Below are 27,451 nucleotides of genomic sequence, written 5' to 3' on the forward strand. Positions count from 1 at the left end.
AGGAAGCGCTTCTTCTTCTACCCGCCCCCGGAAGAAGAAGAAAAAACGCGCGGATATCACCGTACGTTTCATTTCCTGTTTACATCTGTAAAGACCACAAAATGGCTCCTACTAAGCGATCCGGTTCATAAAAAGACGCAATCTCTCCATCCGCACACGGATTACTACCGTATTTCACAGCAACTGATATTCCTGTGAACCGCACTGTGGAACGGGAGCACGTACGGTGAATATTCGCACCACAGGGAATGAGAAGTCATCCTTCACTGTGGTTCTAGCTTGCCATGCTAACTTCCACCCATGGTGATATTCAAAAGGAAGACCTTGCCAAAAGAGACCTTTCCAGCCGGCGTCATCATAAAAGCTAACTCGAAGGGATGGATGGATGAAGAAAAGATGAGCGAGTGGTTAAGGGAAGTTTACGCGAAGAGGCCGGGTGGCTTTTTTCACACAGCTCCGAAGGCGAACACACCTTCACTAAGACGGACAGACAGCGCCGGACGACACACGCCAACATTTGCCAGTGGATCGTAAATGCCTGGGCAGATATTTCGGTCACAACTGTGGTCCGAGCTTTCCAGAAGGCAGGATTCACAGAACAACAGCGACACTGACTCCCGATGACTTCGACGAGACGGAACCGGCCATTTTGGATACCACGCTTGCGCAACTTTTCAATTCGGACACCGAAGACGAAGAATTCGAAGGATTTACGAATGAAGAATAACTTCAGAAGGTGAGCGCTATGTTTATATTGTGTGTTGTGACATTAACGTTCGAGCAACATTATGTTACTATTGCTCTACACCATTTTGAATTTTACTATGTTTGTGATTGCACATTTGCGTACATTTTGGGACAGAGTTGTTAGAACGCTGGTTTTCAATATATTATTAAAGTTTGACTGAACTATCTGACTGTTTTTTTGACATTCACTTTAGCGCAGCGTTTTTTTGACATTCACTTTAGCGCAGCGTAGGCGCGGCTTATAGTCCGGGGCGGCTTATTGGTGGACAAAATTATGAAATATGTAATTCATAGAAGGTGCGGCTAATAATCCGGTGCGCCTTATAGTGCGGAAAATACGGTACTTTTAATGATAAGGAAGTGAACCGTTACTTAAGTCTGTCTGCCCGTCTGTGGCGTCATCCCCATGATGGCGGGTAGCTACGGCGGCTGAAAAATGTCACAACAAAAACAAACGCAATAGACAAATAACAACACAACTTTCAGCTACAGCGCGATAGTATTACTTGACTGTGGCAGTGCGCCACGCCGATGTATTAGCCGCCACACCTTAAAATGTTTTTTTTTTAACATGAAAACAAAAGAGTGATATAATGTATTGTAGCGTCCAGAAGAAGACGCAAAGCCTGACGCCCTTTTTATCTTTTATTGCCAATGTTATGCTAACAACGGGCCCAATTCCAACAAGTATTTCCTCCGTACACACAAGTCTCCGTGTTTCACTCCTCTATAATATATATATATATATATATATATATATATATATATATATAAGGGGTGTAACGGTACACAAATTTCGGTTCGGTACGTACCTCGGTTTAGAGGTCACGGTTCGGTTAATTTTCGGTACAGTAAGAAAACAACAAAATGTAAATTTTGGGGTTACTTATTTACCAAATTTGCAAAATCTTCCACCAAAAATATTTTTCTTAGTGGAATATTTGATGTGAAGTAATCGGAACCTTGGATAGGTCTATAATTCATAATAACATTGATTTTGATTCCATATTATGTTTTGAGCAATGACAGTTTGAAAGGAAAAAAAAAACGGCTTTGTTTTATTAGTCAACATTGCAACTTTTTCTAAATTACATTTAACCTTTAAGCTTTTTTATTTCACTTTTGTTATGTTTTTTTTTTTTGTTTGTTTGTTTTTTTAAATAGTATTTTTAGAATGTGCCGTGGGCCTTTAAAACATTAGAAAACCACCGCCAGATAGGGGGTGTAACGGTACATGTTTTGTATTGAACCGTTTCGGTAAGGGGCTTTCGGTTCGGTACGGGGGTGTGCCGAACGAGTTTCTAAGCTAAAGTCTTAACAAGCTGCTCTGCTCCTTCTGCCTCTGTCTCAGCACCCAGCATTGTCCCACCCACACAACCATTTGATTGGTACACACAAAGCGTTTCACAGCCAATCAGCAGTGCGTATTCAGAGCGCATGTCGTCAGTGCTTCAGCGTCGAGCAGATAGGTGTTTAGCAGGTGAGCATCAGGCAGCTAACTCTCCACAAACAAACTTAAACTGCAGCTCAGCTCGCTCGCAGTCCTGGCTTGAGGTGAAGGCTAATTAGCTTTTAGCGTAGCGTTAGCTCATTTTGCGGTGTGTGTGTGTGTGCGTGCGTGTTTGTTTGTTTGTGTGCGTGCGTAGTCTCTTACATGTTGATAAAAATATAACGTTTACATAATAAAAACAGGCTTACCAAATGCTGTAATAAATTAAGCATGATGAGTTGACTTGAAACTGTTTAATGTTGCACTTTTTATATGTAGAAGAAAAGTTTTGTCATTCTATTTAATCTGAACAACAACTTGAGGCAGTTTAATGTTGATTAACGTGGGCAGAATTATTATAGTGTTCCTAATGTTAAAAGGATAAAGCCATTGTTTACAAATTTGGTAAAAAAATAACCAAAACTTTTTTTTTTAATTTTTTTTTTATTACTGTACCGAAAATGAACCGAACCGAGGTACGTACCGAACCGAAATTTTTGTGTATCGTTACACCCCTACCGCCAGACGATGGACCCCGTGCTGTTTTTCTTGGGAATTAATTATTCTTCCTTCATTTGTTACCAGATTCGCACCTTCTTTCTCTCGTATTACCACTCGCACCACAGCTAACGTTACCCATGCTGCTGCCTTTCTGCTCCGCAAGAGCGCATGACGTTGCACGCGCGACAGTATGTGACGTATGTAAGAAGGTGCGCTTGTTTTATGTCTCTGAGAAGAAGAGACAAGAAAGAGTGAGAAACGCCTGTAGTGTAATGCCCGCAGCTAAAAACAACTGCGTGAGAACGTATACTCAAATACTCACGATATAGTCATTTTCTACATCGCACAGAGACAAACCAGCGATATATCGAATATATTCGATATCGCCCAGGCCTAATATACATATATATATATATATATATATATATATATAGATATAGATATGTATAAATATATATATATATATATATATATATATGATAAATTTGTATAGTTGAGTGGTGGTCTGGATTGCCAGGTAGCAGGAATTGGTAACATATGAAATGTGAAAAGTAGCATTCAAACATTCTGGGTTATAATCTGAAACGTGGTACTGGAAGTGTGTACCTTCCTATTAGACATGTGCTAGCAAGCCTGGTGTATTAGCCAGAATTGTGACTCAGCGCTGTGCAGTACATTCTACCTGCGTGACAGGGTGAACAGGACCGACAGCCTTCATAGAAAGCGAAGTTGACTTGTGTCATTTCGCCCATATTGTGTAATATTTGTGTACCCACTGTTGATTCCACAACAGAATCCCAGCCCTTAAGACTAAAGCATGTTGCGCGGCAAGCGCTGCATCACATGGCGCCATCGAAGAGTTGTCGTACTCACCTAAAAACTGTAGTACGCTATTGAATCCGCTATAAATCCAGTCAAATATGAACGCCATATCTGGAGCTGTTGAATCCTGTGAAAGAAAGATGAACTTTTAAAAACATGAACTCACACACTGAGATTACATAGTGCAAAACAAAGTGCAGTTAACACACTAAGTAAACAATAGGAAGATATCCCCTTGAAGCGGTATAATTTGCAAAAACATTTTTGGGGGAAAATGTGTGAAAATTGCACGAGAGGATAGCTAATCTCAGGAAAATTCAGATGAATAGTAATACTATTTTGTGATGTATGCAACCAGTGATGGCAAAAGATGACAAAAGCGATGATAACCACATTACCACCGTGGTATACAGCGGCATGTCTTGGCGGCTCAGCACAACACGGCAAAGTGAGTAGACAAGTTATTATGTTCAATTTAATCAATGTTTGGCTTTTTATTACACTTGAACAACTGTTAGGAACACTGGGTGAAATGCAAGGAGTCTTTGTGCAAATTCCACCTCTCCACAAATGTCCATTAGTCATCGTCAAAATGGAGATTGACACATTTTGATGTTTTACGAACATTTAGTTTCCCCCCCCCCCCTAACCAGCACGCACACCTCCAGTGTTATGTGATGATATCACAAATGCACAATTCTCTTTTGTAGGATATAAATATCAATCCTCTCACCTCCAAAGTCATGCACTTGGGGATAGGTTGATTGGCAACACTAAATTGGCCCTAGTATGTGAATGTGAGTGGGAATGTTGTCTATCTGTGTTGGCCCTGCGATGAGGTGGCGACTTGTCCAGGGTGTACCCCGCCTTCCGCCCGATTGTAGCTGAGATAGGCTCCAGCGCCCCCCGCGACCCCGAAGGGAATAAGCGGTAGAAAATAGATGGATGGATGGTAGACAAATGAATTGTTTTCCATTGTGTGTACTTTTTGATCTTGACTTCTGACTAGCTGTTTGTCTTGGGGTTGAGTAGTTTTCAGTAATAAAGACTAATAGAATATCATAAAATTCAAAGTGATAGTAATAATATTCAACACATCCACATGCGCACTTCCTACACAATCTGCTCCAGCGTATCGGATAGATAAGAACAAACTGTGGCTTTCCACAGGGATTGTTCTAGTACAAGCCTTTGGATCGTTGGACCAGAGGTTTTCAGAACCAACAGTGACATATGATGGACCAGCTCCTGGTCAACCCGCCATTTAAGCTCAGCAAAATAAACCAAGCATTCGACGCTCACTTTCCAACTCCTCCGGTCATCATGTCATCCTCTTTCTCCACGTATCAGCTGCTACCAACCTCTGCACCCAGTGATGCAACATGCAAACAAGTCTAAGGTGTAACGGTCAAAGGTCAGCACCACGTAAATACAACCCACGTCAACTCTATCAACGCCGGCCTTATTAGGAATGCTGCAGGATGGCATCACTGCAAGATGTTCCACGTTTCTGCGTGACAACTTCTAGAAAAATATAATCGCTGCGAGATGTTTCTGCTTAATAACTTCTAGAAATAGAGTACATATGGAAAGTAATCAGTGTTTCACTTTTCACATTTTGTTATGTTACAGCCTTATTCCAAAATTATACGCACAATACACCATCATAAAGAGAATGTGGAAAAAAATGTTTTGAGAAATTTTTTATTAAAAGTAAAAAAGTAAGACTTCGCATGTACATAAGTCATCACAGTCTTTGCTCAATACTTTGTTGATGCACATTTTGGCAGCAATTTTAAGTCATTTTGAATACGATGCCACAGACATGGCACACCTATCTTTTGGCAGTTTCGCCCATTCCTCTTTGCAGCACCTCTCAAGCTCTATCAGGTTGGATGAGAAGTCTCCAAGTTCCTGCCGCTAAAAACATCCCCACAGCATGCTGCTGCCACCACCACGCCTCACTGTAGGGATGGGATTGGCCTGGTGATGAGTGGTGCCGAGCTTCCTCCAAACATGACCCCTGGCATTCACTCCAAAGAGTTCAATCTTTGTCTCATCAGACCAGAGAATTTTGTTTCTCATTGTCTGAGAGTCTTTCAGATGCATTTTAGCAAACTTTTTACTAAGAAATGTCTTCGGTCTGGCCACTATACAGGCCTGATTGGTGGATTGCTGCAGAGCTGGAGGGTTATCCTCTCTCCACAGAGGAATGCTGTAGCTCTGACAGAGTGACCACCGATTTCTTGGTCACCTCCCTGATTAAGGACCTTCTCTACCTATGACTCAATTTAGACGGCCAGACAGCTCTAGGCATAGTCCTAGTGGTTTCAAATGTCTTCAATTTACGGAAGATGGAGGCCACTGTCCTCATTGAGACCTAAACTGTGAACTATGAAATGAGTGGAAGCAATACACAAACTTCTACAGGAACCTATAGTTCCAGAAACTAAAGGTTCCAGGAACCTTTGGCAGAAAATGGCCTATTTAGTTACATTAAAGGGGAACATTATCACAATTTCAGAAGGGTTAAAACCATTAAAAATTAGTTCCCAGTGGCTTATTTTATTTTTGGAAGTTTTTTTCAAAATTTTACCCATCACGCAATATCCCTAAAAAAAGCTTCAAAGTGCCTGATTTTAACCTATGTTATATACACCCGTCCATTTTCCTGTGACGTCACATAGTGATGCCAACACAAACAAACATGGCGCATAGAACAGCAAGCTATAGCGACATTAGCTCGGATTCAGACTCGGATTTCAGCGGTTTAAGTGATTCAACAGATTACGCAGATTACTACAACGGATGGTTGTAGTGTGGAGGCAGGTAGCGAAAACGAAATTGAAGAAGAAACTGAAGCAATTGAGCCATATCGATTTGAACCGTATGCAAGCGAAACCGACGAAAACGACACGACAGCCAGCGACACGGGAGAAAGCGAGGACGAACTCGGCGATCGCCTTCAAACCAACGATTGGTATGTGTTTGTTTGGCATTAAAGGAAACTAACAACTATGAACTAGGTTTACAGCATATGAAATACATTTGGCAACAACATGCACTTTGAGAGTGCAGACAGCCCAGTTTTCATCAATTAATATATTCTGTAGACATACCCTCATCCGCTCTCTTTTCCTGAAAGCTGATCTGTCCAGTCTAGTTGGAAATGCATCTGCTTTGAGTGTCGCAGGATATCCACACATTCTTGCCATCTCTGTCGTAGCATAGCTTTCGTCGGTAAAGTGTGCGGAACAAACGTCCAATTTCTTGCCACTTTCGCATCTTTGGGCCACTGGTGCAACTTGATTCCGTCCCTGTTCGTGTTGTTACACCCTCCAACAACACACCCACGAGGCATGATGTCTCCAAGGTACGGAAAACAGTCGAAAAAATGGAAAATAACAGAGCTGATTTGACTAGGTGTTTGAGAAAATGGCGGATTGCTTCCCGATGTGACGTCATCGCTCCGAGAGCGAATAATAGAAAGGCGCTTAATTCGCCAAAATTCACCCATTTAAAGTTCGGAAATCGGTTAAAAAAATATATGGTCTTTTTTCTGCAACATATATTGACGCTTACATAGGTCTGGTGACAATGTTGCCCTTTAAGGGGAGAGACAGCTTATGTATGTGATTTCTTTGGGTTTTTTTATTTTGTATAAATTTGCAAAAATAAAAAATAAAAACTTTCAACATTTTCATTATGTGGTATTGTGTTTAGATGTTTGAGGACAAAATTAATTTATTACATTTTGGAATACGACTGCAACATAACAAAATGATAAAAAGGGAAGCGCTGTGAATACTTTCTGGATGCAATGTAATAGCATCACTGCAAAATGGTCCATGTTTCTCGTTGGTAACTTCTAGAAATATGGAACATTTTGCAGTGATGTTAATAAATGTTTCTCGTTGGTTACTTCTAGAAATATGGAACATCTTGCAGTGATGTTAATAAATGTTTCTAGAAGTCATCAACCAGAAACAAGGAACATTTTGCAGTGATGCCCTTTGAAGCCTTTGCGATTAAGGGCTATATAAATAAACTTTGATTGATTGATGTTTCTAGAAATTATCACCCAGAAACATCTTACAGTGATACTATATGGTTCTGATTGATAATTTCTAAATATATATAATAGCATCACTGCAAGATGTTCCATGTTTCTGGTTAATGAACTTTCGAAAAATACAACGGCATCACTGTTAGATGTTCCATGTTTCTGGTTAATAAACTTCAGAAAAATACAATGGCATCACTGCAACATGTTCCATGTTTTTGGTTAATAACTTCTAGAATAATAGAAAGATTGTTTCTGGTTGAGACCTTAAAAAAATGCAATCACTCGCTGTAAGAAGCTAGGCATACAGAGGTTATTATAATAACCTCTAGAAAAATACAATGGCATCAGTCAATGGAACAAAAATTAGTAAGATACAAGTGTATCATAGCGTACTTCTTAAAGTATACAAATTCAAATGTGCTAATCAATATATTTACTGTACAGACTTAACATGTTTTTGCTAACAAATCGAGATGATAAACAATAGGATGCAAGTTTTTTACAGGTCAGTAAACACTGTGCACCAAACCCTCACTTTTATCAATTGTGGGACGTAATTTAGTAGGGTTGTAACGATTAATCGCTATCCATCCATCTATCCATTTTTACCGCTTTCCCCTTTCATAGTCGCGGCGGGCCTGGAGCCTGTATCAATTTATAATTCTTAGATTCAACTACATCAATCTATGCACTGCAAGTTTATCTTCTGGAAGATAGGTATCGATTCAACATCTATTTAAACGAAAATCAATTGATTTTATCGATGCTAGAAAAAAGGAAGACAGTGGATTTAAGAACGGCAGCCTTTATATGAAGTTTAAAGAGGCTGTTTGCGACATTTGAACGGATGTCTAGAAGGCGCTAACTTATCAATGTATTTACCGTATTTTTCGGACTATAAGTCGCAGTTTTTTTCATAGTTTGGCCGGGCTCCAGTGCAACTTATATATGTTTTTTTCCTTCTTTATTATGCATTTTCGGCAGGTAAGACTTATACTCCGGTGCGACTTATACTCCGGAAAAATACGGTAAGCGTTATAGCCCAATATTCTCGCTTCTATGACGCAATGACGTAACTATGTACGAACGTACGTAACACATGCATTATCTTTGGGTGTTGTTAGCTAATAACAGCAATTTGAATAGTTAGAATTGAATATATATATATTCTATCATAAATACGACATACCTGCAAATTGTCCGTTGCTTCTTCTGGACTACTTATGTTTGTGTGCACTTGTTGACGAGACAGTGTGGGTGACTGCCGTAAACACCAATCATTTTATTCAGGCCGGTAAAAAAATGTGTTAAACAAACTTAGTAATTGTAAATCATATAGACAGTTTTAACACATATGTTCTATTAAACCATTTATGATAACATAAGCTAGCCAATGGTGTTCTTGTTATATTTTTGCTTTGAAAAATGTAACTGTGAGCAAGTTGAAAACAGCCCCTTTAACACTGTTAGCGATGAGGACGTTAAACGTTATTCAGGTCTGTCTTGCCTGTCTGTGATGTCATCGCCATTAGTCATCAAAACAAAAATAGTGTTTCCGTTTCGTCTTTGTATTGTTGTTTTGTTTTACAGTTGTGTTATGGCTTAATGACTGTGTTTGTATGTGTTGTGACTTTTCTCTCTGCTATCTTCGTATATTAAAATAAGAGTAGTAGCAGGTCAAACCATTGCTCATTTAACCTGAAGAGATTTGGTTGCACTTAGTTTTTTGATATCCATTTATTTTGTATTTGTATTGTTTCTATGTCAAAAAACAACAGCAAAGGTTATAGGTAAACCTAGTGCTCTTTCAACCTGAAGAAATGTTGGTTGCACTTTATTTTTTAATTAATATTGTAAGATTTTATATTGGAAAAACAAAAGTAGAAGTAGCAGGTAAATATACTGTTAAAATGTTGGTTACTGTACTTTTATTGAATATTTCTTGAATATTAAAAATGCAGGTACAAAATGTATCTTCTTGTTAATTCAACCTAATGTGTTGGTTGTACTTTATTCAAACACGATGTGAATGCATTGGCCATTGATTGTTGTTACTTGTTTGTTTACAAGAAATAAGAATATAAGAAACTTTGTCTACAATGTCCGGTATCCTGTATTTATTTCAGTTAGACTGCTAGATTTTTTTTGGCTCAAAAGTTACTGAATCAATTTCAACACAAACGTTTCACATCGTATTGTTCTAAAAAAAAATAGTATAAACTGGTCCCTAAATCGTTACGGCAACCACACATTCTGAATCGAAACGAATCGTTTCACTCCTAACATTTAGTGCTTGAAAGTGGACCATACATTCTCTACTGCTCGCTAGTGTTACCATATCTGAATTATTGTGTAGAAATATGGGGAAACAACTACAAATGTGGGTTTCATTCACTAACCGTGTTACGAAAAAGATCAATTAGAATAATACATAATGTTGGATATAGAGAACATACAAACCCTTTATTTAATAAATCACAATTATTGAAATTCAACGATTTGGTGCATTTGCAAACAGATAAAATTATGTATAAAGCAAACTATAACCTGATACCCAAGAATGTACAACAATTCTTCTCAACAAAAGAGGAGAAATATAACCTTAGAGGAAAATCTAATTTAAAACATTTGTACAACACGTAACACCTTTAGTATATCAGTATGTGGAATTAGATTATGTAACGGATTAACCAAAGCAATCAAACAAAACACCAATATGATTTAGTTTAAGAGACTGTTTAAACTACAAGTGTTCACAAAGTACACAGAACAAGAATTATGATGAACATATTGAACCCTTTTCCCCCCTTTTTTATTGAGACAAATATTATTTATGAATTTAATATTTGTCTGCTTACTATATATATATATATATAGTATATTATTTATTTGTTCATTGTTCTGTTAGAGAGAACAAGGAAATAAATAAATTGCTATGGTATGAAAAGGGGTAGTCTTCCTACTCCTTTTCGGACCTGCTGTAATGAAACAACTGGTATTGTGTCATGCATTACATTGCGTCGTATGCACGTTCCAAATAAACTGAAACTGAACATTGGACTTTTATCAATTGTGGGATGTGATCAGTGCCTCAGACTGGAAGTCTCTGCAAAGAGTGGTGAGGACGGCGGAAAAGATCATCAGGACTCCTCTTCCTCCTTATACAGGACATCGCAAAAAGCTGCTGCCTGACCAGGGCTCAGAAAATCTGCAGAGACTCCCTCCCACACCCACCAAGGACTGTTTTCACTGCTGGACTCTAGAAAGAGGTTCCGCAGCCCCCGGAGCAGAACCTCTAGGTTCTGTACTGACCTACTCAGTGGCCCAGTGGTTAGAGTGTCCGCACTGAGATCGGTAGGTTGTGAGTTCAAACCCAAAGACTATAAAAATGAGACCCATTACCTCCCTGCTTGGCACTCAGCATCAAGGGTTGGAATTGGGGGTTAAATCTCCAAAAATGATTCCCGGGCGCGGCACCGATGCTGCCCACTGCTCCCCTCATCTCACAGGGGGTGAACAAGGGGATGGATCAAATGCAGAGGACAAATTTCACCACATCGAGTGTGTGTGACAATCATTGGTACTTTACCTTAACTTAACTGTAACCGCTTCTTCCCTCAGGCCATAAGACTCTTGAACGCATCATAATAATAATCCCCTGAATTCCCCCACAAAACGGATTAATTGATTGAAACTTTTATTAGTAGCTGGAATATAAAGACAATATAACATACATCCATAAACCTGGATGTACAGTAATCTTTTTTGATTGAATTGATTGTAACTTGTATTAGTAGATTGCACAGTACAGTACATATTCCGCACAATTGACCACTAAATGGTAACACCCGAATACGTTTTTCAACTTGGGATCTACGTTAATCAATTCATGCTATTTATTTATGTCTCCACCTTATTGCTCTTTTATCCTGCACTGCAACAAGCTAATGCAACAAAATGTTGTTCCTATCTGTACTGTAAAGTTCAAATTTGAATGACAATAAAAGGGAGTCTAAGTCTAACAAGAAAACTTGATAAAATTGCTATGGTATGAAAAGGGGTACAATTAAATAAGCTCTCCTTCTTCCTACTCTTTTTTGAACGTGCAGTAATGAAACAAGTGGAATTGTTGTCATGCATTACCGTAGTTTTCGGAGTATAAGTCGCACCGGCCGAAAATGCATAATAAAGAAGGAAAAAAACATATATAAGTCGCACTGGAGTATAAGTCGCATTTTTTGGGGGAAATTTATTTGATAAAACCCAACACCAAGAATAGACATTTGAAAGGCAATTTAAAATAAATAAAGAATAGTGAACAACAGGCTGAATAAGTGTACGTTATGACGCATAAATAACCAACTGAGAACGTGCCTGGTATGTTAACGTAACATATTATGGTAAGAGTCATTCAAATAACTATAACATATCGAACATGCTATACGTTTACCAAACAATCTGTCACTCCTAATCGCTAAATCCCATGAAATCTTATACGTCTAGTCTCTTACGTGAATGAGCTAAATTATATTTAATATTTTACGGTAATGTGTTAATAATTTTACACCTAAGTCGCTCCTGAGTATAAGTCACACCCCCGGCCAAACTATGAAAAAAACTGCAACTTATAGTCCGAAAAATACGGTATTTATCTGTACAGTCATCTTTTTTGATTGAATTAATTGAAACTTTTATTAGTAGATTGTACAGTACATATTTCGTACAATTGACCACTAAATGGTAACACCCGAATAAGTTTTTCAACTTGTTCAAGTCGGGATCTACCTTAATCAATTCATGCTATTTATTTATGTCTCCACCTTATTGCTCTTTTATCCTGCACTGCAACGAGCTAATGCAACAAAATGTTGTTCCTATCTGTACTGTAAAGTTCAAATTTGAATGACAAAAGGAATCCTAAGTCTAACAAGGAAATTTGATAAAATTGCTATGGTATGAAAAAGGGGTAGGATTAAATAAGCTCTGCTTCTTCCTACTCCTTTTCAGACGTGCAGTAATGAAACAAGTGGAATTGTTGTCATGCGTAATATTACATTGTTTCGTGTGCATGTTCGAAATAAACTGAACATTGCACCTCATTACTCTTTTATCCTGCACTACAACAAGCTAATGCAACAAAATGTGGTTCTTACCTGTACTGGAAAGTTGAAATTTGAATGACAATAAAAGGAAGTCTAAGTCTAACAAGGAAATGTGATAAAATTGCTATGGTATGAAAAAGGGGTAGGATTAAATAAGCTCTGCTTCTTCCTACTCCTTTTCGGACGTGCAGTAATGAAACAACTGGAATTGTGTCATGCATTACATTGCGTCGTATGCATGTTCCAAATAAACTGAAAATTTGACTTTTATCAATTGTGGGATGTGATCAATGCCTCAGACTGGAAGTCTCTGCAGAGAGCGGTGAGGACGGCGGAAAAGATCATCAGGACTCCTCTTCCTCCTTATACAGGAAATCGCAAAAAGCCGCTGCCTGACCAGAACCTCCAGGTTCTGTAACAGCTTCTTCCCTCAGGCCATAAGACTCTTGAACGCATCATAATAATAATCCTCTCAATTCCCCCCAAAAAACGGATTAACGCGCTGGAATAGAAAGACAATATAACATACATCCATAAACGTGGATGCATATGCAAAAGTGCAATATATTTATCTGTACAGTAATCTATTTATTTATATCTGCACCTTATTGCTCTTTTATCCTGCACTGCAATGAGCTAATGCAACAAAATGTTGTTCTTATCTGTACTGGAAAGTTCAAATTTGAATGACAATAAAAGAAAGTCTAAGTCTAACAAGGAAATGTGATAAAATTGCTATGATATGAAAAAGGGGTAGGATTAAATAAGCTCTGCTTCCTCCTATTCCTTTTCGGACGTGCAGTAATGAAACAAGTGGAATTGTTGTCATGCATTACATTGTTTCGCACGTTCGAAATAAACTGAAACTGAACATTTGACTTTTATCAATTGTGGGATGTGATTTTAGTGCATGAAAGGCTTGTCAAAGCCACTGTCAACGTAGCAGCCCAGTTAGTTAGCTCGTTTATAATAAATGGCAAACGTTTGAGTATGTCATTTCTCTTTTAATGACAGAAATACAAAAGGACGCCATAAATGCTAAAAGTGTGAAGTTAACATTAAAGAATTAGCTGGGCCAGCTAACAGGCTAGCTGGCTAAGCCACTAGTTACGTGTCATTTTGTCCAAGCGGCGACGTAAAAAAAAAAAAACATTATAATTTTAACAAACATGAGACGTTCCAAAGGGGGTAAAACGTTACCAACGCCGTATGGATGTTTAAACAATAAAAAAATGTTTTTCTAAAAGCAATTACTCCAGTAGGTAAAGTCAGCCAACTTGACGTTAGCTACATGCTAACCTAGCATCGTTAGCAACCGGGATGCTAGCTCGCTAGCTAGCCGTGATGGCGAATGTTAACGTGTCACACGGCAAACAAAACTTCCCCGGAAACTTACTGGTTGTCCAGGCGTGTGGTGGTTCGCTGAGTGGGTTTTGTCTTCCAGTCGGCCCAATTAGGGGAGTATACTGACAGCCAGGATCTCCTGTCTTGTTTTGTGCCTGTTTTGTTAGTGAGCCACGACACCGCAATGGCTGTCTAGTAACTCCCCCAAAAAAGCTGGCGAGCAACTTCCTGTTTATGTTTCACATTCTTCTTTCCGGCTGGAGAACTGAAGTAACACTGACTTCACATTTGTCTTATTTTACTCATTTAATCAAATGTCATTGGATTGGATTATTTAGAATACTCCACAAATTGTTTTTTTCTTCTTCTTTTTTTTAATATTTATTAATTCATTTGATAGGGAAATCATAATACAGGTACTGAGAAAACCGACACCCCCCCCCCCCCCCCAAAAAAATAAAAATAAATAAATAAATAAACAAATACAAAAAATAAAAATAAAATGTACAGAAAAATAATAAAAGTAAAATAATAGCACTCCTTCCCCACGCCCCCGTCCTACATTTCCGTCACAGTGGGTAGTAATGTACTGCCGTCCTCTTCATCACAAGCAGATAGAAAATCACAATAACTGACTAAAAGGGGAGAAAAAAAAAGGTAACAACAAAAATAAAAACCACAAACATACAGAGAAGTGTCACTGAATAAAAAAAATAAAAAAAAAGGAATTGTGGTAAGTTAAAAGGTTCATTGTCAGCAGTGAGTGTCACATTTATCCTATAGTGTCTTTAATTTATTTATGTAACTAATTATGCAGCCCCAGGTCAAGTCAAATTGTTTTGGTGTACCTCTCAAATTATATTTGTAAATCTAAAAAAAAAATGTTAAAAAATGTACTACTTACTTTAATCAAATGTAATTGGACAATTTAGAATACTTCACAAATTGTTATATATATATATATATATATATATATATATATATATATATATATATATATACATTTATTCATTTGATAGGGGAATCATAATACAGGTACTGAGGAAACAGACACTTTTTTTTGTCCACCCACCCAAAAAAAATAAAAGAATACATATAAACAAAAATACAAAAAATAAATAAATAAATAAATAAAAATTGTGAAGACTTTGTGAAGATTTTTACTTCTCTATTTAGTCAAGTTTAATGTCCTGAGACAAGATGCTCACAAATTGTTGTTCAGCCTTTTTTTGACTTGTTTAGCCTTTATTTTGAAGTGAAGAAATTTGCAAATGAGATCTTTGTTTTGTTCATTTCAATGAAAGACTATATTCCTTTTAAAAGGACCTTTCAACGATCTTTCGGCAGGTTGACATATGGAAACTTTAAGATTGTGACTTCTCTATCTAGTCAAGTTTAAAGTCCTGAGACGAGATCCTCACAAATTGTTGTTCAGCCTTTTTTTGTCTTTTTTAGCCTTTATTTTGAAGTGAAAACATTTGCAAATGAGATCTTTGTTTTGTTCACTTTAATGTAAGACTATATTCCTTTTAAAATGACATTTCAACGATCTTTCGGCAGGTTCACATATGAAAACTTTAAGATTATGACTTCTCTATTTAGTCAAGTTTAATGTCCTGAGACGAGATCCTCACAAATTGTTGTTCAGCCTTTTTTTGTCTTGTTTAGCCTTTATTTTGAAGTGAAAAAAGTCGCAAATGAGATCTTTGTTTTATTCACTTTAATGTAAGACTATATTTATTTTAAAATTTTTATTTATTTTTATTTTTATTTTTTTATTTTTAATATCCATACAAGCAAAGAAATACTAATGATCAAAACATGTACAGAAACAGTACAAAAAACGTACAAAACAACATCAGGGGGTTGTAAACTCAATAACTCAAATATAATTATATATATATATATATATATATATATATATATATATATATATATATATATATATATATATATATATATATATATATATATATATATATATATATATATATATATATATATATATATATATATATACATGTTTTGATCATTATTATTTATTTGCTTATATATATATTAAAAATAAAAAAATAAAAAATAAAAATAAATAAAAACTTTTAAAATGAATATAGTCTTACATTAAAGTGAACAAAACAATGATCTCATTTGCGACTTATGTATATATGTATGTATATAAATACATATATATGTATGTATGTAAATACATATATATATATATATATATATATATATATATATATATATATATATATATATATATATATATATATATATATATATATATATATATATATATATATATATATATATATATATATATATATATATATGTATGTGTGGGAAAAAAAATCACAAGACTATTTCATCTCTACAGGCCTGTTTCATGAGGGGGGGTACCCTCAATCATCAGGAGAAAATCTCCTGATGATTGAGGGTACCCCCCCTCATGAAACAGGCCTGTAGAGATTAAATAGTCTTGTGATTTTTTTTCCCACACATACATATATTGCGCTCTACTACGGTATCGAGCACTATTTTTTGGATAACCTTATTAAGACATATATATATATATATATATATATGTATGTATGTATGTATGCAGCTGAGATAGGCTCCAGCACCCCCCGCGACCCCGAAAGGGACAAGCGGTAGAAAATGGATGGATGGGATAAATATATATATATATATATATATATATATATATATATATATATATATATATATATATATATATATAAACAAAGCCTAAAGCCATAGGCTCACAATCCTATAATAATAATTCAAATTTGGAGCACAGCATCATAGTTTTCACAGCTTTTTGGTTGTTAGAGGTAGAAAGTGTTTTAAAGTAAACTTCTAATTCTTTTTTAAAGGCAAAAAAACCAGGTCGGGTATTGAGAAACTCCCATTTATAAATATAAAACTTAGCCAATAGTATAATGAGGTTGCAAAGATAAAATTCCTTTTCACATTTTTTTTTCACACTGTGTAAATCCAAATAGGACATCTTTAAAACAAAGCGCCAATTTGCCATGAATATTGTCCAGGATGAAACGACAGGGTTCCCCCTCACTCTTGTTTCCAATAAAACCACAAATCGCAGCGCACACGGAGGAAATGCCACGTGTACACACTGCGCATGCCCAGCATTTTTTTTTTTTTTTTTTTTTTTTTAACGTTGATCCCTCTGGGTGATCCCAACTTCCGGTTGTAGACGATCACCCTCTTGCAAGGCCTGTCGGCCTCCTCCGCAGCTACTTACCAGTTAACAGCGGCAGCCATGGCCGTGTGATCGGCGACGAGTGAGACCAACAGCATTTCGAAGCCAGCCTGCGACACGTCAGCTCGGACGAATAACCGACGCGTCGCCGGGGCGACAAGTTTGGTCAACATTTAGCTCGGTCGGCTACCCTAAAGACGCGGCTAACTGCTCGCTAGCGCCTGTAAAGCAGACCCTGGTGTCCATTTCGGGATGTCAACGGCGGGCTTCAACGCCCAGAACGGGACCGGACAACCGTACGCTAATGGTGAGTAAAAGAGGCCAAATGTCACCGACTGACGACACTTGAAGTGGCAGAAAAGACAGCTGTTAACGACTACCGTTAGTTAGCTTGCTAGCTGTTAGCTCGGTCTAACAAACTCTTTAAGCCTGTCAGCTTTACTTCCACTAAGTTAGTTTAGCGATGGAAAAACCTAATATTTTAATCGTGGAAGATTTTGTAAAGGGAACAAACTCGTTTATAGCAATCAAAGCAATCAAATCTATCACGAATGCACGGTGATACCTAACTGTTATGCCTCCTTTACAGTACATGACATTTATAAACTTCTAGAAAACTTCCTCATTTAGTTTCACCCCTTTTATCCACGAAAATATTAGGAAGGTACCGTCCACTTTTTGATTGTCACGTATGACTTTTGACTTGGTTCAACTTCTCTGCTGTTGAGTTTAGTTTACAAACCCTGTTTCCATATGAGTTGGGAAATTGTGTTAGATGTAAATATAAACGGAATACAATGATTTGCAAATCATTTTCAACCCATATTCAGTTGAATATGCTACAAAGACAACATATTTGATGTTCAAACTGATAAACTTTTTTTTTTTGTGCAAATAATCATTAACTTTAGAATTTGATGCCAGCAACATGTGACAAAGAAGTTGGGAAAGGTGGCAATAAATACTGATAAAGTTGAGGAATGCTCATCAAACACTTATTTGGAACATCTCACAGGTGAACAGGCAAATTGGGAGCAGGTGGGTGCCATGATTGTGTATTAAAGTAGATTCCATGAAATGCTCAGTCATTCACAAACAAGGATGGGGCGAGGGTCACCACTTTGTCAACAAATGCGTGAGCAAATAGTTTAAGAAAAACCTTTCTCAACCAGCTATTGCAAGGAATTTAGGGATTTCACCATCTACGGTCCGTAATATCATCAAAGGGTTCAGAGAATCTGGAGAAATCACTGCACGTAAGCAGCTAAGCCCGTGACCTTTGATCCCTCAGGCTGTACTGCATCAACAAGCGACATCAGTGTGTAAAGGATATCACCACATGGGCTCAGGAACACTTCAGAAACCCACTGTCAGTAACTACAGTTGGTCGCTACATCTGTAAGTGCAAGTTAAAACTCTCCTATGCAAGGCGAAAACCGTTTATCAACAACACCCAGGAACGCCGTCAGCTTAGCTGGGCCTGAGCTCATCTAAGATGGACTGATACAAAGTGGAGAAGTGTTCTGTGGTCTGACGAGTCCACATTTCAAATTGTTTTTGGAAACTGTGGACGTCGTGTCCTCCGGACCAAAGAGGAAAAGAACCATCCGGATTGTTATAGGCGCAAAGTTGAAAAGCCAGCATCTGTGATGGTATGGGGGTGTATTAGTGCCCAAGACATGGGTAACTTACACATCCGTGAAGGTGTCATTAATGCTGAAAGGTACATACAGGTTTTGGAGCAACATATGTTGCCATCCAAGCAACGTTACCATGAACGCCCCTGCTTATTTCAGCAAGACAATGCCAAGCCACGTGTTACATCAACGTGGCTTCATAGTAAAAGAGTGCGGGTACTAGACTGGCCTGCCTGTAGTCCAGACCTGTCTCCCATTGAAAATGTGTGGCGCATTATGAAGCCTAAAATACCACAACGGAGACCCCCCGGACTGTTGAACAACTTAAGCTGTACATCAAGCAAGAATAGGAAAGAATTCCACCTGAGAAGCTTAAAAAATGTGTCTCCTCAGTTCCCAAACGTTTACTCAGTGTTGTTAAAAGGAAAGGCCATGTAACACAGTGGTGAACATGCCCTTTCCCAACTACTTTGGCACGTGTTGCAGCCATGAAATTCTAAGTTAATTATTATTTGCAAAAAAAGGAAGTTTATGAGTTTGAACATCAAATATGTTGTCTTTGTAGTGCATTCAATTGAATATGGGTTGAAAAGGATTTGCAAATCATTGTATTCCGTTTACATTTGCATCTAACACAATTTCCCAACTCATATGGAAACGGGGTTTATAGTTTAGTTTGGTTTAGTTTATTAAGGATCCCCATTAGTCTTCACCGCAGTGGAGACTATTCTTCCTGGGGTCCAGGCAAAAAACATCACACAATCACAAAACAAAAGATTACAATGCAGTACAACATGATCAAATAATAAAATGTTGTAATACAAAAATAGCAACAACAAAGAACCAAAAAAAGTAATAATAACTTAGAGTTTACAAGATAAAAAGAGCAATATAAAAAGATATATTTTTGCAAAAATAAAACAAAGAACCAATGGCCTTAAAATATACACATTAGTGTACCAAAGACAAACATTAAGTGACGAAAAAGTACCATCCATCCATTTTCTACTGCTTGTCCCACAATCAATAAGATAGTCAATAGTCAATAAAAACAGTCATGACATCAGGTACAATCTAGTATAATCTCTTTCCGCAAAACTTCTCCTCTTAGTCTATTCTTAAAACCCACTATGCTGGTGATTGATAGCAGATATTGTGGAAGTCGATTCCAGTAAGTGATTGCCCTATACATTGCGGTCTTTTTCAAAACATCAGTTTTGGGTTTAAGACGGGTGAAAGCACCTCTTAGGGCTAGCCTGGTACCATAGTTGTGACTGTCATTAGCAAGCAACAGCTGAGAATACAGATATGAAGGTTTATGGTATGTATAGATTTAAAAAAATAAATAAAATCAAACTACACGCTAGTCTTTCACCAACTCTCCTACATGACAATTCAGTATGCATGGTCTCAACGCCGGTCCTAAATGAGCAATGGAGAGCTAGTCTGGCAGCTCGGTTTTGGGTAAGCTAGATTTTATTTAGTTCATGTTTAGATGCTTTAGACCAGATTGCTGGGCAGTAGTCAATATGTGACAATACAAGGGATTGTATAACTTGCTTAGTAGTTGTGTTTGTTAAAAAATAGGCACTTCTTCTTAAGAGTTTAGTTGAGTTAGTTGAGTTGAGTTTGAGTTTATTTGGAACATGCAAGCATGATACATCACAATTTACAGTTTCTCTTTCGAACATGTTCGAAAAGGAGTAGGAAGAAGCAGAGCTTATTTAATCCTACCCCTTTTCTTGTACATAACAGTTGCTAAAACTTTTTTAAACTTCCTGTTCTAACTTTATTTACAATATACTCTATAAGTAATCACAATAAAAGTATATAAATAATATTTGGTGAAGTAAGTTACATTTCATATGATGAGATGAGTAAGATTATTGTGAGAATGAATGGATGGATAAAATAATAAATTCAGAATGTTTATCGTGGTTCTTCTTCTTTGTACTTTGTAAACACTTTAAGTTTGTAGAGTTTTTTGAAGTTTACCATGAATGGACCCCGACTTAAACAAGTTGAAAAACTTATTGGGGTGTAACCATTTAGTGGTCAATTGTACGGAATATGTACTGTACTGTGCAATCTACTAATAAATGTCTCAATCAATCAAATCAATCAATGGATCATATTCGTACATTGTTTGATTGTTTTGTTTAATCCATTCCATAATTTAATTCCACATACTGATATACTGAAGGTCTTAAGTGTTGTACGTGCATACAAATAGTCCCCGAAACAAATCCAGTGGAAACCGACAATAGTTCAATTAATTTGGCTGCTTTAAGGTCTTCGTTGAAAGACCTTCAAACTTGCCTGCTCGCGCACAGACCTGGTCAAACTAGACCAGTTAAATAATGTTAGCTGTTTGCAAATTTCAGTATCTTTGATTCAATACATAAAGGATTTGTATGTTCTCTATATCCAACATTATGCATTATTCCAACTGATCTTTTTTGTAACACCGTTAGTGAATGAAGTGTACTTTTGTAGTTATTTCCCCATATTTCTACACAATAACTCAGATATGGTAACACTAGCGAGCAGTAGAGAATATGAAGTGATTGTTGGTCTAGAACAAATTTTACTTTATTCATTATTGACGTGTTTCTTGCTACTTCATGTTGTATATTTTTTACATGAGATTTCCAGTTCAATTTATCATCAATCATTATACCTAGAAATTTGGAGCTGTGTGTTAAATGTGACACATTGAAAATTAACAAACTACCAAACAAGAGTTTTCCAGTGTTTATATTTTCGCGTTTATTGAACAAATCAAAAAGCCATCTTGGCGTGCAAGGGCATCTTTATCAAAAGTGTGTGCTGGCGTTTTTTGCTCCTTTGTATCAATGTTGGCTGTACACGTTTGTTACATTCTATTATGTTGTATCTTTTAGCCCTCGGTTCTTTGGTCATATTCCTATCTTGTTTTTATCTGGTGGACTGGTAAGGAATGCTGACCGACTTTGTTCGTTAACCAGAAGTCAAATATCAATGTGATTTGAGGAGTTTTTTGTTTTTTTAATTGAATAAATCCTCTAAAGGCTTAGTGGCCACATGCGTGGACAGCACCTTTTTAGCTCTTATTTCAAAAAATTGTGTACACTACTGAATTGGGGTCTTATGGCCGCTTATGTGGACACTTATACTGCCATCTGGTGGTGTCAGAAGAGTATAACATACAATGGAATTTGGAGAGAAAAAAGTGTAAAAATAAGAATTAGCATGTCACTAAACATGAAGTACACGTTTGTTACTTATGGACTAAGTACATCAAAAAAAAGATGATTCTTAGTTTTTATTCTAATTAGGGTCTGTTGCGTCTGACCAGTCTTCCTCTCAGGGAATACAAGTCACTGGTCAATCCCAACTTCTTTCAGATAACATATATGCAGAGTAAGAAGGACCATCAAGACAGAATAGGAATATTATCAAGTTTTACTAAAGCTTTAGTAGACCAGTCCTACAGTCCGTTAATAGCGGCATCTAGAAGCGGTCTGAAAATCAAACGGGAAGAGACAACTTATTGAATACGAAAACAGCCCCCACCCTGCCCAGAAAGGAATACAGCCTCATTGTTCCAATACTGATAAGGTAAAAAGGGAGTATGCTATACTCCCACATTCCGACCCCTTCAAGGTAAAGCACAGAGTTTACTTGCGGACATAAGATACAAGCAAAAAGAGTACACATGGGAAAATATTAGCTGATTTAAACATGACTATGAATAAAGAAAGAACTCTTAAAAATATATGCATTCTCCACAGGTCCAATAAGCCCAAATAGCAAAGAGAAAAAAAAGAAGAAAAAAAGCATGTAAACAAACAGCTTGGGCATTAAGAGGTTGTTAAAGCACATTTTACACTGTTTCTCCTCTAAGGCCTCGTCCACACTGAGGGTCAATTCCAATGTTTTGCCCCTATGCGACTTGGGTCGTATTTTTTGATGTCAGTGTGAACCAGTTAACACACTTTTTGTGTCTTTTTATGCATTGAAATCAGAAAGCTTATTTAAAAATCCATCCATCCATTTTCTACCGCTTGTCCCTTTTGGGGATGGTTTTAAAAAAAAAAAAGTAACCTCCCGGTTTGCTTGTTTTTTAAATTTTATCGTTTATCGCTTTGCGCCAGGGTTTTGTTTAGTTTATATTTGCCGAGTCAAATTTCCGCCCTCATTTATTGCATCACTGGTCGGAAATTTTGATTCGCCGAAAGGTTTATCAATCACAAATACTGCCTCAGTTTGCACTGAGACAACTTTACCCTGAGGGGCTGTCAAAAGAAAGACGTAATGGTAAACACTGAGGTGAGTGTAAAGTCAACCTTTTTAACTTCATCCTGTGCAATAGCTCCAGTAAATGAGTTGTTTTAGTCTATGTGAGTCCATGGAAACTTATTTTTTATCTTCTGCTGTTTCGACATGGTTCGAGGATGGAGACAGGCTAGCCGTTAGCTTCTAGCAAACCAGCACATGACCACACTCCTCCACCCCAAAAACCTACAGGTCAACAAACGGGGCAGATATGTGCCTCTTAAAGTGTTAATGTCAGAGGAGTGTTCAAAAGGAGTCTGTTGGAGAAGTGGCTGACAAGTTAGTGACAGTGACAGTGACGTCATCACCGTCATTGTTTACTGACGCAGAGATGCTGACTGTGCGTTATGATAAACGCGTATGCGTCACCAGGCTCTGCTTTTTATCAATGGACTTATCAGATTGAAATTTTTATCATCTATAGCAGGGGTGTCAAGTGTGGCCCGGAGGCCATTTGCAGCCCGCAGCTAATGTTTTAAAGGCCCACGGCACATTCTAAAAATACTATTAAAATAAACAAAAACATAACAAAAGTGAAATAAAAAAGCTTACAGGTGAAATGTAATTTAGAAAAAGTTGCAATGTTGACTAATAAAACAAGGCTGTTCATTTTCTTTAAGACTGTCATTTCTCAAAACATAATATGGAATCAAAATTAATGTTTTTATGAATGGTTAACTTATCTCTAAGGCTCCGATTACTTCACATCAAATATTCCACTTTGAAAAATATTTTTTTGTGGAAGATTTTGCATATTTTGTGTGTTTGCCATAAAAAAACATTGTTTTCTTTGACAAAAAGGGCAGAAAACAAACAAACTAAAAAACAACATAAAAAAACAAAAAACTTAGAATTGTCGAATAGATCTGAAGTTTTTTTTTATTTTTATTTTTTATGCATTTATTAATCAATCAACAAAACAATACACCACAACAATGCAATCCAATTCCAAAACCAAACCCGTCCCAGTAACATTAAGAACAACAATAAACAGAGCAATTGAGGACACACAAATCCAAATGTAGTGAAACAAAAATGAACATTATCTACAACAGCATCAATATTAGTAACAATTTCAAAATAGCAGTGATTAAAAAACCCTCTGATATTATCATTAAGAACATTAATAAAAAATACTAAAAAAAATATATAAAAAAAATACTAAAAAAAATCTGAAGTTGATGTAGACTCTATAATAGAGATTTAAGCAATAAATAAATAATGTATGTATGCCCTGGTACACCTTTATCATCATTTCATGACCGAAGCAAAAAACATTTTACACTTTTATACTGAAATAAATACACCTTCAACTTATTAAATAAAAATATTTAAAAAAACTACCGGCAGCGGTAAAGTTTAGATCCATGAAGGAAAGAAGAAAGTGAATGAATGTTTATAACTGAATACATTTACATATGCATACATTTGTTTGTTTTTTTTTTAAATAATTTTTTAATGAGTTAAGTAACATTTATGACAACCTTTTTCCAAAACACAATATAGAATGTGAGCTATAACAGGATAATGCATGCATTTATAATTAGTTTTCAAAACGGTTACAAAAAAGTGGCACCCCAAAAAGTTATTGTGGGACCCCATTTGTATGACTTGATGGGGTCCATCCAACACTGTGAACAGTACAATTCCAAATGTTTCATATCCGACATAGGCCTCTTCTGTGTGTGGATAGACATCAGATATGTGTGCGATACGACCGCAGTGTGAACGCTCCCGCACTCCCAGAACGTCATCAGAAAGCAATAAGCGTCATAGTTATTCGCCAAAGTAGACCGTTTCCAAATACGTAGTTGACACATGAGCAGAAAACAGGTGAAAATAAAATATTTTAGGAACTCATGTCAATGCTCCACCACTCCTGTCTCAGACTGCTCAACTACACGTTCTTCAGAGCAAACACCAAAGTAAAATTAGACTTTGACAAACTTTAATGATCGACAAGGGAAATTGTTCCACACAGTAGCTCAGTGACAAAGGATGGAAAGGATAAGGATGGAAAGGATAATGGATGTACACAAGGGCACAAAAAGAGGGTGAAAACAAAATGTATAAAGTAGACTAAAATGTACCATAGTAGCAATATAAATATAACATAGACTTAGACTTCCTTTTTATTGTCATTCAAATTTGAACTTTACAGCACAGATAAGAACGAAATTTCGTTACATAAGCTCATGGTAGTGCAGGATAAAAAAGCAATACGGTGCATATATAAATATATATATATATATATATATATATATATATATATATATATATATATATATATATATATATATATATATATATATATATATAAAATAAATAAATATATATAAATAGATAAATAGATTACTGTACAGATATATATATATATATATATATATAAAATAAATAAATATATATAAATAAATAAATAGATTACTGTACAGATCAATATATTGCACTTTTTCACATGCGTCCACGTTTATGGATGTATGTTATATTGTATATGTAATATTACATATGTACTAATGTAACATATTTACATAATATGTTTACACTATGTAAAATAAATGTCTTACAAACTGCAAGATCCAGAATACTCGCCTTCTTCCTTAATAATCTTCTACATGCAATACATCCATCCATCCATTTTCTACCGCTTGTACCTTTTTTGGGCTCGCGGGGGTGCTGTAGCCTATCTCAGCTGCATTCGGGCGGTACACGCGGTACACCCTGGACAAGTCGCCACCTCATCGCAGTACATAAGTTCATAAAATGTTGACTTTGATTGCACAAAATCCTCGAAATTGCCACAAATTGGCCAGGACTGAGATTGACTAAAACCTGGGCCATGCATGCAACGTCATGTCTGCTTGCGGGTCAGATTGTGTTCCCATTAGCCATCGCAATTTTTTTGTTTTGTCAACGATTACAAAAAATGCAAATTCGGCAGTCTTAACGTATCCTTGATGTTTTCTTACCTCAGTTTTCCCTGATTGGGTGTGAGATTTGAGACAATGACGGGGAGTAAACAAGAATTGTTTTGTTGGGGTTAGTTAGCCTTTGTACTGGGTTATAGGCGGTTTGCTTAACAAAGGAATTGCAGAAGTGTAGAATGGAGGATGCAATTTTTTTTTAGATGCCTTCTTATCTGTAAAAGCATTCTGCCGTGTTTTTCGTCCAGTCAGCAAAACTAACACAAAGATAGTGAGGTCAGATCCAGATTAAGGTTACCAGATTATGTCCGTGCGGCCACTTAGTTGCTTATTTTGGTAGCTCAGAAGGGTTTCACGTCCTGTTCTCACCAGCCTCCTTTTTACATTAACCGTAAAGTAAGATTATTTTTCTATCTAAATGAAATTGAACACCTGGGCCCTCAGGTATTAAGCTTGCTTAGGCACAAAATCCTGGCGCAAGTCCTTTTTTTCACGGAAAAGCTGAAATGTCTCACGATTGATGTTGACGTGGAAATGTGCGCTGCTTCATGGCAATTTCATGGCTGGCGTACGTAGGCCTGGGACGATGACACATTTTGCTGGACGATATATTGACCAGGTGGACCACTCATCTGTGCATCAGTTGGGGACGTGCCTGCGCTGCTGACCTGTCTCCACTCAAGATGATCTCCTGCTGGCCCCACTATGGACTGGACTCTCACACTATTATGTTAGATTCACTATGGACTGGACTCTCACAATATTAGACTCTATCCACTCGACGTCCATTGCACCGGTCGCCCATGTCTTTCATAAGGATTGTGAACGATAGGCAAAATTCCAAAAAAGTGCAGTTCTTCTTTAAATAAAACAAACAAATACAAAAAAATATACTCCGACTGTTAGCATACTTTTGAACTTGAATAAAAATCCAAAGCAATACAATATGTTGAGGGGTAGGTGTGCCCTCAAATATAAACAACCAAAACAGCAAATAAAATAGCTAAAAGTATAGACAAACAAAGTTGCACTTATTGAACATGTAGGCAGATGTAGAGTTGTAAATTGCTTAACTGACAATCAAGTTAGGACCTTTTTACACAAAGGTGCAGAACAACAATACAAACACTTTAGTACAAGCAGATTTATTTTACAGGTCAAATATAAAAAAATGTAGTCCGGCAGATTCCGAGTGAGGAAACACCAACATGACATGACAAAATGACAAATGTCAATTTTAGAAATGCTGTTTTTTCAACAGTACTGAAGTGTGGTATGTCTT

At 36.8% G+C, this 27,451-nt stretch overlaps 2 protein-coding genes across 3 annotated transcripts in view; one reads left to right on the forward strand and one right to left on the reverse strand.

Annotated features, from left to right (window-relative positions):
• Positions 1-14,290, reverse strand: part of sar1b (secretion associated, Ras related GTPase 1B) — a 32,728-nt gene extending 18,438 nt beyond the window's left edge. Inside the window, exons 1-2 of the mRNA XM_061934452.1 lie at positions 14,124-14,290; positions 3,611-3,686 (exon numbers count right to left, since the gene is read on the reverse strand). Of these exons, the coding sequence (XP_061790436.1) occupies positions 3,611-3,668 (58 nt within the window). The 5' untranslated portion in view covers positions 3,669-3,686; positions 14,124-14,290. The remainder of the gene's footprint in view (positions 1-3,610; positions 3,687-14,123) is intronic.
• A 2,958-nt stretch (positions 14,291-17,248) lies between these two features.
• sec24a (SEC24 homolog A, COPII coat complex component) overlaps positions 17,249-27,451 on the forward strand; it is a 70,671-nt gene continuing 60,468 nt past the window's right edge. For both annotated transcript variants that reach the window (XM_061934464.1, XM_061934472.1), the window contains exon 1: positions 17,249-17,601. In XM_061934464.1, the coding sequence (XP_061790448.1) occupies positions 17,547-17,601 (55 nt within the window). In that variant the 5' untranslated portion in view covers positions 17,249-17,546. The remainder of the gene's footprint in view (positions 17,602-27,451) is intronic.

Source organism: Nerophis lumbriciformis, linkage group LG03, assembly GCF_033978685.3.
Source record: "Nerophis lumbriciformis linkage group LG03, RoL_Nlum_v2.1, whole genome shotgun sequence".
Classification (NCBI taxonomy): Eukaryota; Metazoa; Chordata; class Actinopteri; order Syngnathiformes; family Syngnathidae; genus Nerophis; species Nerophis lumbriciformis.